The 14433-nt window shown below is 43.2% G+C and overlaps 1 protein-coding gene across 15 annotated transcripts in view; it reads left to right on the forward strand.

Annotated features, from left to right (window-relative positions):
- The window catches only part of CFAP46 (cilia and flagella associated protein 46), a 252958-nt gene that overhangs the window by 142098 nt on the left and 96427 nt on the right, over positions 1-14433 (forward strand). For all 15 annotated transcript variants that reach the window (XM_053308139.1, XM_053308141.1, XM_053308145.1 and 12 more), the window contains exons 31-37: positions 695-855; positions 2170-2346; positions 2972-3025; positions 3773-3937; positions 6241-6389; positions 9147-9245; positions 10134-10263. In XM_053308139.1, the coding sequence (XP_053164114.1) occupies positions 695-855; positions 2170-2346; positions 2972-3025; positions 3773-3937; positions 6241-6389; positions 9147-9245; positions 10134-10263 (935 nt within the window). The remainder of the gene's footprint in view (positions 1-694; positions 856-2169; positions 2347-2971; positions 3026-3772; positions 3938-6240; positions 6390-9146; positions 9246-10133; positions 10264-14433) is intronic.

Raw genomic sequence — 14433 nt, forward strand, 5'->3', positions numbered from 1 at the left:
GGGAACTGAGCAACAAGGGATCCCTGAGGTGATCCATGTTCCCTCACAACTGTGCCTGTGCAGTAGCCCTGCAGAGGAATCTTTAGCTCCGATAGGCGCTCTCTGGCATTCTGAGGCATGAGGGAGCACCCGGTAAAATAGGCGGGCAAGCACCTCCATCTTCAGTTCTTTCTCATCCTCTGCTTCTGCTGCCTCACAAAGGTTCTTCCTCCTTTTTTCCCTCGCTGTTCCTGTTAAAATATAAATTGAAGTTGAGCAGCAGAGCACATGAGAAGTGAGGATGGAGCAATTTTTTCAGGCTTCCAAACTTCTATTGCTATTCTTTGTCTTCCAGAAATATGTCCCTGAGCATCACACAACTCTCAAGGACATATTTCTGAATGGCAAAGAGCAGTAATGGAGGCGGGGGGATCAGCAAAAATCACTCCACCCATGCCCCATATTTACTCTGCTGCTCAACAAGTTGTCAGCTTAGCCAAGCAAAGCCTTGTTGTGCAGCAACATAGCTTTTCTAACAGCAGTGGATGGCTATGCAACATGTGGGCCATTATATTTAATATATAAACAGACTTTGATTTTAAAAGCAAACACTTTTTAAAAAGTCTGCTGTGTCAGACTTTTAGCATGTTGTAGAGTAGCTGCTACATTTTAAATGGAGAAAAATGGCAATACCATTTGTTATTTCTCACTCTAGATTCAAGCCATGAAATTACAACTGAAGATTTAAGAAGTATAAAGCAGTTAGAAGCTTTGGTGAGAGCTCATACTTTAATGGCTGTCATATCTGGCCATGGCTCACCTTCTCATGAACATCACTGTTTGATGGCATATGCTTTCGTGATTCGCATGTGGCAGGTGAGAAGATGTTTAGCTGTTGTACTTTATAATTGTATGAGCTACTGTTTGATTTGGAATTGATACTTTGTCCCTAGGATTTTCTATTATCTGTTACTTGAATTTATGGCATTTCTGAGGTCAAAATGCTGTCTTGAAGCTAGGGTTCTTATATCCATGACTGGAAATAACAAAATAATAGAATAGATTCTAGGTCTATTCCATTCAGGAGGGCAGGGGAGGGAGCAGCTAACGCTAAAGAAAGTTCCTTCGAGGCCTGTCCTATTGGTGTGTGAAGGAAATCAGTTCCCTTTTTGGTTCCCAGTCTGCTACTTGCCATTTTGTTTTGGAAATTCAAAAGGTCTACTTTAGAGAGAAATGATGATGATGAGCAAGACTGGTCGGGATCCCAGTCTTCGCTTCTGACTGGAGTGCCCCCTGAATAGCATTCAATTTAGAAATGGTGTTTCAGCATACGCACATCATGGAGCCGCTCTGGGAAGAGCAGAAGGTTTCAAGTTCCCTCCCTGGCTTCTCCAAGATAGGGCTGAGAGAGATTCCTGCCTGCAACCTTGGAGAAGCCGCTGCCAGTCTGTGAAGACAATACTGAGCTAGATAGACCAATGGTCGGACTCAGTATATGGCAGTTTCCTATGTTCCTATGTTCGGGTTCTGCTATTTTTAGCTTTCTCCAGGGCATTTTTCACAAAGGGCTTTTAGCTCTCGTCTCCTCTGGAATGGAGGGTGTGCATTCAACTATTGGACAGATTTACCCCAAAGTCCCTGTGAGCTATTGGGGAGCACTTCACACACGATTTTGGGTTTTCATTGCATGTTAGAGTGTAGCCTGATTTATATCCAGGGTAAAAAAAATAAAATCCACTTTTTCTGTCGGGTTGTTTTGTTTGTTTGTTTTGCAACTTTGAACTCACAGTAAAGCCTGCTGTGTGGAAAATGTCCAGGTCTTCTCAGGTCACTTAATTCCTTAAAGACCTTTCCAGCCCATTATTAGCAGGTGAGGGAGAGAGGAGCAGAGGCTCTGACCTACTCTCAAACTCCATTTTAGAATGCCTTTTTTCTCTTTGGTCTCTGGTATCATAAATCTGGACTCACAAACCTGGTTCTACCTGGGAGGCCCTCAGGTGTGACTTGGACTGAGAAGGAGGTCTGTCTTAACAGATCCCAAAATTTCAAAAGTTCTAATCAGTTCTTTTAACTAGTGCATCATTTTTTGTGTTCAACTATAACACCTCAGCTATTCAAGTATACTATTAAGAATAATACTTTGTAGAGATTTTCCCCCTGCCCATTAAAAAATATAATTATTTTGTCTAGGTTTCACTGTCATCAGCAGGATCTGTTTTAAAGATGTTGGCCAGAACCTCACCAACTCAAGGAGGCAAAAAACAGGGGAAAACCTCACCAACTCAGGCAGCCTCTCCCAAAAAACAGGGGAAAACCTCCCCCACTCAGCCAGCCTCTCCCAAAACAGGGAAAAAAGATGCAAAACAAGTAAGACAGTCCTCTATATAAAAAGCTACATCTATGTCTGTTTTCATTGAAATGTTTTCAGTAATAAATTATAGAAATTATTTATGCTATCAAGAGAGAGTTTTGTGAATCTGTAATGCTTCCCTTTGAGTTCATATTAAATGTAAGCAGCCCAGTCTAGTGAGGTTTGAACATGGAAATGTGTTAAGAGGCAGCACAAACAACTGCTCTGATATCATTGATCACCTGTGAGACAAGAAAAGGAGGAAACAGGCACCAAACCCAGTCCAGATTGCAACATTCCTCTCCTCATTCTGCCCTCCAGAGGTTGGCAGGTTTGGCTTTTTTTAAGCCAAACTTTGAGTTACAGCCCATTTGACCCACAAGTATACCCCTTAGGTTCTGGCAACCACCCCGGCCCGGACAAATAATCAGCCCTGTTAGCTTCCTGCTGTCTTTTAATATCACTGGCTAGAGTGAGAGCAGTGTATATTTCCCCATGATCTGGGGCCTTAATTAAATCCCATGGTTTAATTTTACATAATTTTAGAGATTAAGGTTTGTATTGTATACAGTATTAATATTGTATTAATAGCACTATTTTAGTGTACACTTAAGAACATTGTGGTGTTGTTGTTCTCTACAGCCTCCTGCTGGTCGAACTTCACCAATAAGCCCTTCTAGAAGAGATCTCAGACAGGTACCTTTTCTTTTTAATATAATGGGCTGGATTCAAAGAACTGTGAGCAGGGGCAGATTAAGTTTTTTGCCACACATAAGCAAAAAGGCTTTTGCCGCACTTTTACCTTAAATAAAAAAGGTTTGCTATTTTTTTCATATAAGGTAAAAGGGAGGGACTTTCTCCTCACCCATTCCACTCTTGCTGCAGCAGCTGCTGCCCACAGAGGGGGGCGACAAAATTTGAGGAGCAAATTTTGCTGCTCTTTAAATTTTGCCACCATAGGCAAATGCCTACTCTGCCTCTCCATTAATCTACCACTGACTGTGAGTGAAATGAAAAGAGCTGCTCATGCTATTACAGCAAAGGCCTGCACAAGATTTCATGCAGCATTAGAATAGCAATAGCACTTACATTTATATACCGCTATATAGCCGGAGCTCTCTAAGCGGTTTACAATGATTTAGCATATTGCCCCCAACATTCTGGGTACTCATTTTACCGACCTTGGAAGGATGGAAGGCTGAGTCAACCTTGAGTCAATAGGTTCTGTAGAAGTCCTCATGCTTCTACTTGTGCAAGTAGAAGCATGAGGAAGAGCTTGTGCAAGAGCTTACACAAGAGGAAAAATATCTTTGGATTTGGTTTCACTTTTTTTGCACAATTGTCTAAAGGTAGCCATCCTCCATGCCTGCAGAAGGGCCCCATTTGAAAAACGCCCTTATTTTTCATGAATTTTCAACAAATAAAACATAACTCCCTTTGCAGATACAATCCTTTGCTAGAGAGAAGGCTAAGAGAAAAGGACCAATTGACACCTTACCAGCAAATGTGGAGGAATGGGCTAGCTATGATTGTCCTGATGAAATCAGAGGTGCCTTCAAAGAAGACTCAAGTGGCTGCACTTTGAACAGAGAAAATATTTTAGCACCTGTGAGTAACATTTTCAAAATGTTATTTTTAAGGAAGAATGGTGTCCGTGTTTAGGGAGGAGGAATTCTCTAATTAACTTTCCCACTCTCTCGCACTAAATTATAGGCATGGGCATTGCCTCAGAGTTGGGGGAGAAGAAAAGTATAGTCACTCCACTCCTTTGCCTATCAGCAGGAGCAAAGGTCTGAGCTTCTTTCCAGGAGTCCACCACACCAACAAATCCCATCCCTGCTGATCGTCTCATCTTTGGCAGCCCCTGCCTTAAATAAAGCCCTACATTTAGGACACTCCTCTCACCTTCCAGCTTGCTCCTTCTTCCCTGGCCAGGCAACTGGATTGGCCACCCAATCCCTAGCCTCCAAAGGGAACTGTTCTCCAAGTCCACCCCCTCAACTAGCGTTTCTACATATGTCAGCAGCTATGGAGCTGATAGCAGCTGTTGCCCACCTCTCTGAGCCCTTCCTGACTTCTGAAAGGTAATGACTGGGGTTATCCTGGAGTCTGGAGCCCCCTGCTTCTCTCGGCACACTGCTGTTTGACTGGGTAAACAACCCTGTCTCACGGAGGAGGGTAGGAAATCCCAACAGATGGTTATGTCTTATTGAGAATTATCATGTTTGTGTGATTTCAAGGCGCTTCTTTGAGTAGGAAGGAACAGATTTAGTATGGCAAGATGTCTTGGCCTGTAGTGTCACTCGATAAGCTTGTCACTTGATGGCCACCATTACTAGGGAAGCAGTAGATATACTGAACTGGGGGCTGAAGGTGGTGTTGAGCTGGATGTAGGCTAGCAAACTCAGGTTAAATCCAGATAAGATGAATGTGCTGCTGGTCAGTAGACAAGCCAGTCGGGATGAGGTAATTTAACTAGCTCTGGATGGGGTTGTGCTCCCCTTGAAATAGCAAGTGAGTAGCTTGGGGGTGTTGCTGGACCCAGCTCTGCTTTTGGATGCTCAGGTGGAGGCAGTAGTCAGGGGTGCCTTTGTACAGCTTTAGCTAGTGCACCAGCTGTGTCCCTTTTTCAAGAAGGTAGATCTGGCTATAGTTACCTATGCCTTAGTCACGTAACGGCTGGATGACTGCAATGTGCTTTATGTAGGGTCTGTCCTTGAAGAATATTCGGAAACTTCAGTTGGTGCAGAATGCAGTTGCCAGGCTTCTCTCTGGAACTGCTTGCTCAGACCATATTACACATATTTTGAAATAGCTGCACTGGCTGCCAATTTGTTTCCGGATCAAATTCAAGGTGCTAGTTATTACCTTTAAATCCCTTAATGGTTTGGGCCCTGGATATCTGAAGGACCACCTGCTCCCAAGGGTTTCTGTCTGCCCAACAAGGTTGTCAGAGGGGCCTTTGCTCCATGTGCCAACACTTTGAGAGGTTAAATTGTTGTGCATGTGGGACAGGGCCTTCTCTGTTGTTGCCACCGAGCTCTGGAATGCTCTCCCAGTAAATGTATGCTCTTTGACATCTGTGGCTGCTTTTTAAAAATAATAAGACCTTTTTATTTGTTCAGGCTTATATTCCTTAGGGTCTGCCAGGTTTCTCAGCTTTCCTGCTTCTGTTTGTCATTTTAATGTTGGGTGTTTTTTTTGTGTGTGTTTTATGATTTTACTTTTGAACTGATTTTAAGGTTTTAAATATGATTTTAATGGTGTTGTATTTTAATTTTTGTAAACCTCCTTGGAATGCCTTATGAAAAGTGGCATAAAAATTGAACAATAAATAAAATTACAATTGGTTGCATAAATCTATATTCGGCGGTATTTTTTTATATATAGTAGGTAATGTGGGGCTGCATAGTAGCTCCTGAGCACAGGAGCTGTAGCACATTTTTCCTCATGCAGAGTGAACCCAGCTTCCCTTCACTTTTGCAATACTAATGTATTTCTTAGTTCTTCAAATGCTGATAAGTACGTTTGTCTTAAGCTTTCATTCATGCTTTAGGCAGGCTGTCTTTTCATTTGTTTTCTTACTTTTTTTACATGGAACATGTATATTCGTTTAATTGAATTGGATTCATTATTTTATTAATAGACATAAAAGTTAAATTTAAAAAATCAACCAGCACTGGGGTATCAGGGGAGGTGGTATTTTGATGTTACAGGCACATGCCTCTCGGTGCTGTGCACAGCCAGCTTCTGTTGCAAACCAGAACCATTGGAGATGATTTTTTTTTTAATGTATTACCATTGGTTATATTACCGTTAGAGAAATGGGTACCTTTATCAGCTGAAAATTGAAGAATTGGGACAAAAATATTGACATCAACAATCTATTCTTTTTCTTTTTAAATTTTTAGACACGCACCTTATATTACCTAGATCTTTTAGTAAAGGAGCTACGGACAATTTTATGTACTCACTTGATTCTTCCGGTTCTTCAGCTGGCTGAGGTCATTGCCAACAATGTCGTAGAAAGCAAAAGTCTGTCAGATCTCTATCATCTTCGGTTTGTATTCATTACTTTGGATTCACTGTGACTGTTGGTAGCAAATGAGATTTTCAATACAAACCATGAATCCACTCTCACTTGCTACCAAAGAATCTACACTCAGAACACCTTAGAAACAACAGAACCCATGGGGGTGGTTGGCACCGTATGTACACTACACCACCACTCGCTCTGGGCCACCCCAGTGCCCCCCAAGTGCAATTATGGGGCTTCTGAAACCTCCATTACACCTTATGGGAGAAAACCTTAAAGACCTGTAAACTTCAACAAATCAGCAAAAATCAGCCCGCTGCCCAAAAACTTTGAAAAAATTCTGGTAGCTTCCTTGCCCCCCTTGGGCACTACCACCAACCCCACACCGCTCTAGGCTACCCCTCCCCCCCCGACATCAAGCGATATACCTCCATTATACTTTATGGGGGGAAACCTTAAAGACGTGTAAACTTCAACATTCACCAAAAATCAGCCGTTTGCCCGATCCCTCTGCAATTTGGGTGGTAGCCTCCACCCATTAGGCACTACCACCCCACCCCACTCTTCTACCCCAGATCCCACCTTGTGCCCCAAATCTGCCCCAAAGACACTAAAACTTCAACAATTCACCAAAAATCAGCCCTTTGCCCAATCCCTCTGCAATTTGGGTGGTAGCCTCCACCCATTAGGCACTACCATCTCACCCCACACTTTTGGCCCTGGGACCCAAAATTCAAGTAGACGTTAGATCGGACCTTTTTGCATTGAAGTCAATGGGAGGCAAAAAGGCGGGAAATTCAAATAGACGTCAGAACTCAAAATGGAGGAGGAAGAAGAAGCACTTTATCGGCCACAAAATATAGGGCCAAAACTACAAATTATTCGGAGCCGAAACGGGGGTGATTTGTTTCAGCTCCAAAACATTTCGGGAGGGCAAGAGGGTGATTCTTTTAGGCAACGAATAACCCGAAACAGGCAGTTTTGGGTACAGATTGTTCTGTACCCGAAAAATTTCACACATCCCTACTTTTCACCTCTTAAAGTGTTATATTTGCGTCTGGAAGCCCCATCTGGGAGAGGTGCAGGGGGTTGGAATGGAAAGGAGCATTGGTTATGCACTGTAAAGGCTTTTTCTTGTTGCTGGATTTGAGGACATCTCACATGGGTTATCCATTCCACATGCTCCAAAGGCAGGACTTATGTTGATTAGCCTAGGAAGTATTATAAGCACTGGAAGGGAAACCCTTCCCCAGCTCTGATCAGCCAAGTCCAATGTTCAAAGAGGAGGAAATGAGACCGAATAAGAAAACAGAAACACAGAGTTAGCATCACAGGTTAGCAGTCACCAGCATCACAGGTTAGCAGTCAGGGCTGGAAGAGGCCCTTGTGGAGCGCTCCCGCACAACAGGCCTTCTTGTGGCAGCACTGGTGTGGGTGTGTCATCCCCACTAGGCCCTGGTAAAAGTGGCAGGGGAGTGGTGGGCCCAGGCCCCAGAGTAGGCGGATCTTATCTTGGCCACTTGGGAGGCCTTGCAGACATCTCTTTCCCTCTCTTGTGGGCCTTGGCCGGGCCAGAAGGCCATGTCGGAGGTGTGGCAGAATCCCTGGAGAGACAGGGATGCCAGGGGCTCCAGGCCACTTCATCTTTCATTTTTGAGGCTGGTGGTCTTCTGAAGGCCTTTAAGAGGATCTGGTCTATTCGTGTCCTTCAGTGGTACCGACGAGGACTCAGTGGTCATTGGCATTGCCATCGTGTGCGTCGGCACTGCTCTGCTGGGCGGGGAGGGGGGGGGAAGGCTGCCGCATGTTATTCCCCTTGGGAATTAGCACATGCCTGATCTGGTGCTGTCCAGAGAATTCTCTTCACTCCATGGAAGAGGTAGGAGGGAGGGGAAGTGAAGAATAAAAGGATAGAACTGTTTTGTTTTGTTTTAAGAGCAAACTAAAATGGCAGAGGCAAGGAGACAGGAGGAAGAAAAGGCTATTAGAGAAATTTGGCAGAAAATAGGAAAATTACAGTACGAATGGAAGTTAAAGACCTTGACTGAAGGCTGAAGAGTTGTTCTCTGAAGCTGGAAGCAGGAATGAAGACCTAGGGAGGGGTTTCCCTTCCAGTAGGGATGTGCATGAACCAGCAGACAGCTGGTTCGGGGGCGGAGGAGTTTACCTTTAAGGGGCAGGGAGGGGAAAGGAAAAGGACCTCCAGTCCAGAAAAGGACCTCCAAACTGGCCAAGGAACATCCCTACCTTCCAGTGCTTATAAAGCTTCCTAGGGTAATTAACATAAGTCCTGCCTCTAGAATGGATAACCCATATGAGATGTCCTTCAACCCTAGCAGAGAAAAGTGACACATGGGGAACTCATATTAAAATTTGTATTTGAAAGCTGTGATTAATTAATAGTGTAGACTATTGTGTTCAAGCTTTAAACTTCTTATAACTATGTGAATGAAATGCAAAACTCTATATATTTGGGAACTAGCCACCCCTAATTCATATTTCCCTTATTGATTGTGGAATTTTCCTTCCTATCGAATTTGGAAATGTCGTTAGGGAGTGTCAGTTTTATTCCAAATCATAAAGTGGCTGTTTTTACAGATTCCTCATCCCACATATTTCCAGGATGCACACTATATGGAATTAATCCCATTTTCACATGGACTAGAGCCAGTCTTTATTGAATAAAAATATCTTTTCATTTACTTTTCAATAACTGCTAAATCTTGTTCAATAAATAATGTTTATGGTAGCAAATAAGCATTATCTCTTTCGTTTTCACAGACTCTCCAGTGTGTGTTTAGATTTAAAACTGTGTCAAGCTGCGTTTTATCATGAGAAGACAGTAGGTGGAGTATTCATTAATGAAATGGAACAAGGAAGGTAATGCTGTTTTGTAGCAATTATTCTATAGGCGGTTTGCATGCCTGTCTAACAACTGTGTGCCCCCATCCAAAGTACCATGCCTGGAACAGCTGAGGCTGTGTGTGTAGAGCACTTTCAAAAAGGTTAAAATCCCATCCATCTGATGTTTAGTGGGGAAAGGAAACAAGGGGACTGAATAATATGAAGTGCCCTTATACTGAGTCAGACTATTGGTCCTTTCAGCTCAGTATTGTCTACTGAGCTGACTCCTATTTCAATATATCAGACAGGATCTTTCCCAGTCCTGCCTGGAGATGCCAGGGATTGATGCCAGAAACTTCTGTATTCAAAGCATACACTCACCACTGAACTACATCAATCCAGCCACCCCCAATTCAGATCCCCACACCCGATCCTAAATAGCTGAGCAGCAAAATGTTAGCCTATTTGAAATGGTTGTGCAAAATCGTTCAAATAATTTCTTTTGTGTGTGTGTCTTAAAACACATTTATAGTGTTTTCTGGTGCTCAAAGCATTTTACATAACAAAAAAAAATTAAAACAGACTATCGATAATAAACATTATACAGATCTAAGCAGCGTCAGAAGCACATTATCTCAGAAGTAGGATCCGCAGATGCAGGGCCCATTTGGACCCATTGGCTCCCTCTACACTGGACCCATGTCCTCCACACTGGATCAGAGTGATTAGCTTTATAATAATGTACTGTATTTTGAAGCTGGAGTAATAACTGTTTGCTCTAAGAGCACCATCATTTTACGCTGCTGCTGACATAACTGAGCTCAAGGAATGTTTCATACTCATTTTGTGTGTGCTAACAAAATACTTTTACAATATGTTCTATTAAATTTGTTAATCTTTATCCCCCTCTTTTACCTGATTCAGGTTTAGACAAGAGATTGCATTTAGAAATGACAATGCTATACAAGCTAACCAGAAGGAAAATAAATTGTTTGATCATACAAAGATCGTTGAAGTTGATCCAAGTAAAAAACTGCTTACTGCAAAAGATAAGGTAATTTACATTCATGTTGCACATATAAAATGGTGATGAAGCATTTCAAACTATTTTGCTGCTTTTACGAACAATATTAAGTAAGTAAAAGACATTTTGCTGCCTTTAGGAACGAGATTAAAGACATGCAGCAAACAAGCTGTGGATCTGGATTGTGATTCATTGCATTTATAGTGAATGGGGGTTCTGCACCTGCGCAGGGACCTCACAGATAGAATGACTAGCTCCTCACGACACCCCAACCTGCCCTGCACATGATCAGTGCTCCCATTATTTTCAGCAGTTGGGGTGTCATCCTATTCAGTTTCTGTTTGACTGCCTATGTGTCAACACCTTGTTCCCCTAGCTCCTTGGTGTGAATAGATTCTTCTTCAAAAAAGCTCAAAAATATTACTAAAGTATCAGCTAGGGCAACAGACTGTTTAATTTACTATTCTACCTCCAAATGGGCTAAACATGAAAGCAAAGAAATGGAGTGGGCTGCTTAAAGGCAGCATGAAAAACTATCTGTGTTTGTGACCAAAGGACTGGAAACAGCAAATCTAAAGCAAATCCTTACAACGAAAGCAAAAAAACCGATTGTGAACAAGCAGGAACTGAAATGGCGACTAGGGCAGCAACAGAAACTATGTTTAAGCACTGCACTGAAATGCCATGCAAAACTCCCATCCACAGACTACCATGACGTGTGTTTGTTATGCCTAGGAGAAAAGCATAACCCCACCGCATGCAAGCTTTGCTGTTTGTTCTCCAAACAAAAGCTTAAAAACCGTGCACTTCGACTATGAGCAGCATTGTATGATGAGGCAGTCCACCCACTGACTCTGAGGCCGACTTATCCTTCAACATTGGGATTGATGTCAAGCACAGTACTGAAGTCAAAGGAACCTCTCTGGTGGAATCTTCTAGTACGCAGTCTAAAGCCACCAAGGAGATGGAATTCAAACACCCAGAGTTGCTGTTGAAGAAACACCATCAATATAAGAAGCAAAACATAGAACAACAGCGGAACGCCTTCCCCTACTATTTTGCAAGAAAGGCTGCTGTTGATGCCGACCACTATGACTGAAACAGTGGAGGAGAAGGAGGAGCAGCAGCAGTCTTCGATACCGATTACGGTACCGAGAGAAACTTCAGTAGCAGCGACATCGATGTTGAGAGCAACACCAGAGCCTGCTACTGGTACCAAAAGGAGAAAGGTAATAGAATTCACTCCAGCGCATACACCAAGACAATCACCGTCAACACAGATGCCACAGCACAGTCATGACAGAGGAGATTATGAGGGCTTTGGAGAGGAGAATACACAAGAAGATGCTGTCTCTTTAGACCTGAATACAGCTACAACATTGATAAGAATGTTAGAGTAATCAAACAGCTTCCCATATGGATCCACTTTTCATGGATTTCTAAGTGGAGGCCTTGATGTCGAGCCCGATTCTAAAAAGGGACTGCTCTCGGTACCGAAAACACCATCGATATCACTGGTACGAGTGATACCCGCAGCTTCAAGGCCAATTTACCTAATGTCTCCTTTAAGCCAACCAAGGGAACAGTCTGGAATATTCAAACCCTTCTCGACTTTAACAAAACCGATGGCTAGTTATGCACCTTTGACATGGAAATTTCCTCAGCAGTATGTGAACACACATATAGCAACAGTGGACATATCTGGTAATATTCAACACAAGCAGATTACCCTTACTTGTGGATTCAGACGTAGCCCTACGGTCATATACACCCCAGATTATGCTGAATATCAGACATGGAAAACCCAGCAGGAGAGTGCGCAACATACAGCAGCTGACACAAATTCAGATCTGCACTATATCAGCACCTAGAAATACACCAACAACGGTACAGTCAGCAGCAACCACCGTGTGCCAAATGATAGCAACGCAGACACTATCATTATGTCCAGAGCAACCTATGGCCCCTCAGCTAGAGCAACCCAATTAACCAAGGAAAGCGGCGAAAAAGAAGGCACCTCAGGTAGTACCCCCTGCGAATAATGATGATGATCGGGATGGATACTCAACAGATACTACTGAGACAGATTACAGACGAGAAGGTTATCCTGCCAATCCACCGGATGAGGTACCGCCAAAGACTTCATTATCACCCTCTGAAGAACTGAAGGCATATCATGCCCAGATAAGAGAGATAGCTGAGGCATTGGGTTTAGATTTAAAACAGCCAGAAGTAGACCTTAAAGATCCAGTCTACAATATGATGGTGAGAGCAAGAGAATCACAACCAGTGTCACTCCCCATGCTTTTCCCATGTTATGGCCGCCCAGTCAGTATAAGAGGTACTGCAAACATCTATACCAACATCAAAGAGATTAGAAGGATTATATAGAATCCAAGAGGAGGAAAATACCTAACTAATGTGTCATCTGTACCAAACTCCTTAGTGGTGGAATGTGCAGCCTATTCAAAAGCGAGTCAATGGCATACAACTCCCGCTGAAAAAGAGGGAAGAAAGATTGATGTGTTAGGAAGGAAGATATATGCTACTTCAAGCTTGTCTATCAAGATAACTAATTACGCAGCATGCCTGGCTAGATTTAAACATTATTTGTGGGACATGTTGTTTCAGGATTCCACCTCAATGTCACCAGAGGCGTTCCGAGAGAAGTTTACACAAACTTATGAGAAGACAACAGCAATAACGAGGCAACTACTCAGCACTTTTAAGCATCTAACAGAGACTGAGTCTAGAGCCATGACTACAGCAGTCACTATGATGGCATGCGTGGTTATGCTCCACTAACTTGCAGCAGGATATGAAAGATAGAGTGGCACATTTACTTTATGATGGGAATGGCCTGCTTACAACAACTACTGATTCAACAATGGAGTCGTGGGGAAAATCAAAGTATACGACAAAAACATTTATGGCTTCAGCATAAACAGTTTTTTTGATGGCCAGAGCCATCCATCGCAGCACACACTGAAAGCACTAGTACCGACTTCCAAAGCCCACAACGTCAGCTTTGTAGCTGTCAGCACCACCATCAAGCTGGCAAGCCATGCCCAAGCATGGCACCTCATAATATCAGACCAGTGGGTGCTAAAGGTGATAGAATCTGGCTACACAATAGAGTTCAAAACTTTGCCACCATTTACAGGGATAAGGTACACAAAACATACCCCAGTGCTGTTAGAAGAAATTCAGGTGTTATTACAGAAGCAGGCAATTGTGCCAGTGTGGTGGATGGAAAGAATATCTGGTTTCTACTCCCGATATTTTCAGATCCCCAAGAGGGATGGGGGCATATGGGCCATAATGGACTTGAGGGAACTCAATGTGTATGTGTGGGCCCGCAAATTCAGAATGACAACGCTACAAGGAATACTACATCTCTTTTGCAGAGAGGAGTGGGCAGCAATGCTAGACTTGAAGCACGCTTATTTCCATGTAGGAATACGGGAGAGCCATCGCAAGTATTTAAGATTCACAGTGGACGATGCAGAGTACCAATATACTGCCCCGCCCTTTGGATTGTCAACTGCACCATGAGTGTTCACCAAGGTAATGGCAGCCATGGTAGCATACTTAAGAACAGAGGGCATAGTGATTTATCTGTATTTAGATGACTGGCTGTTGGCCAGTGGCAACAAAGAAAGGTTACTTTTTCAAATCCAATTTGCACTAAGCCTGCTGGAAGATCTAGGCATCAATGTCAACTGGAAGAAATTGAACTTGGAGCCACAAAAACAGATTAGTTATATTGGGGCGGTGCTGGACATGCGATTGAAGAGACCGTGCTTACCCATGGAAAGATTTCTACAAATCAGAGACTTAGTACATCTGATCCTATTAAAACCTCGACAACTAGCAGAGGTAATACAGCGGCTAATGGGATTGATGGCTTCATGCAATGCCACTGTTTGTTACATGTGGCCATGGATGTGAATTCTACAAATGTGGTATTTAAGGAACTTCCATCCCAATGTGGACAGCCAGAGGATAATGCTCACACTTCCCCCAAGGGTGCATGGTGGACACTGCAGGCAAATTTACAAAATGGAGTACCTTTCGAGCTCAAGAGACCCACGAGATGGGTAACGACAGATGCCGCGTTGTGGGGTTGGGGAGCGCATTGCAATGAGCATCAAGTGCAAGGCCAGTGGACAGGGCGACAGAATCACATGCATATAAACT

The sequence above is a fragment of the Hemicordylus capensis genome, chromosome 3, assembly GCF_027244095.1.
Source record: "Hemicordylus capensis ecotype Gifberg chromosome 3, rHemCap1.1.pri, whole genome shotgun sequence".
NCBI lineage: Eukaryota > Metazoa > Chordata > Lepidosauria > Squamata > Cordylidae > Hemicordylus > Hemicordylus capensis.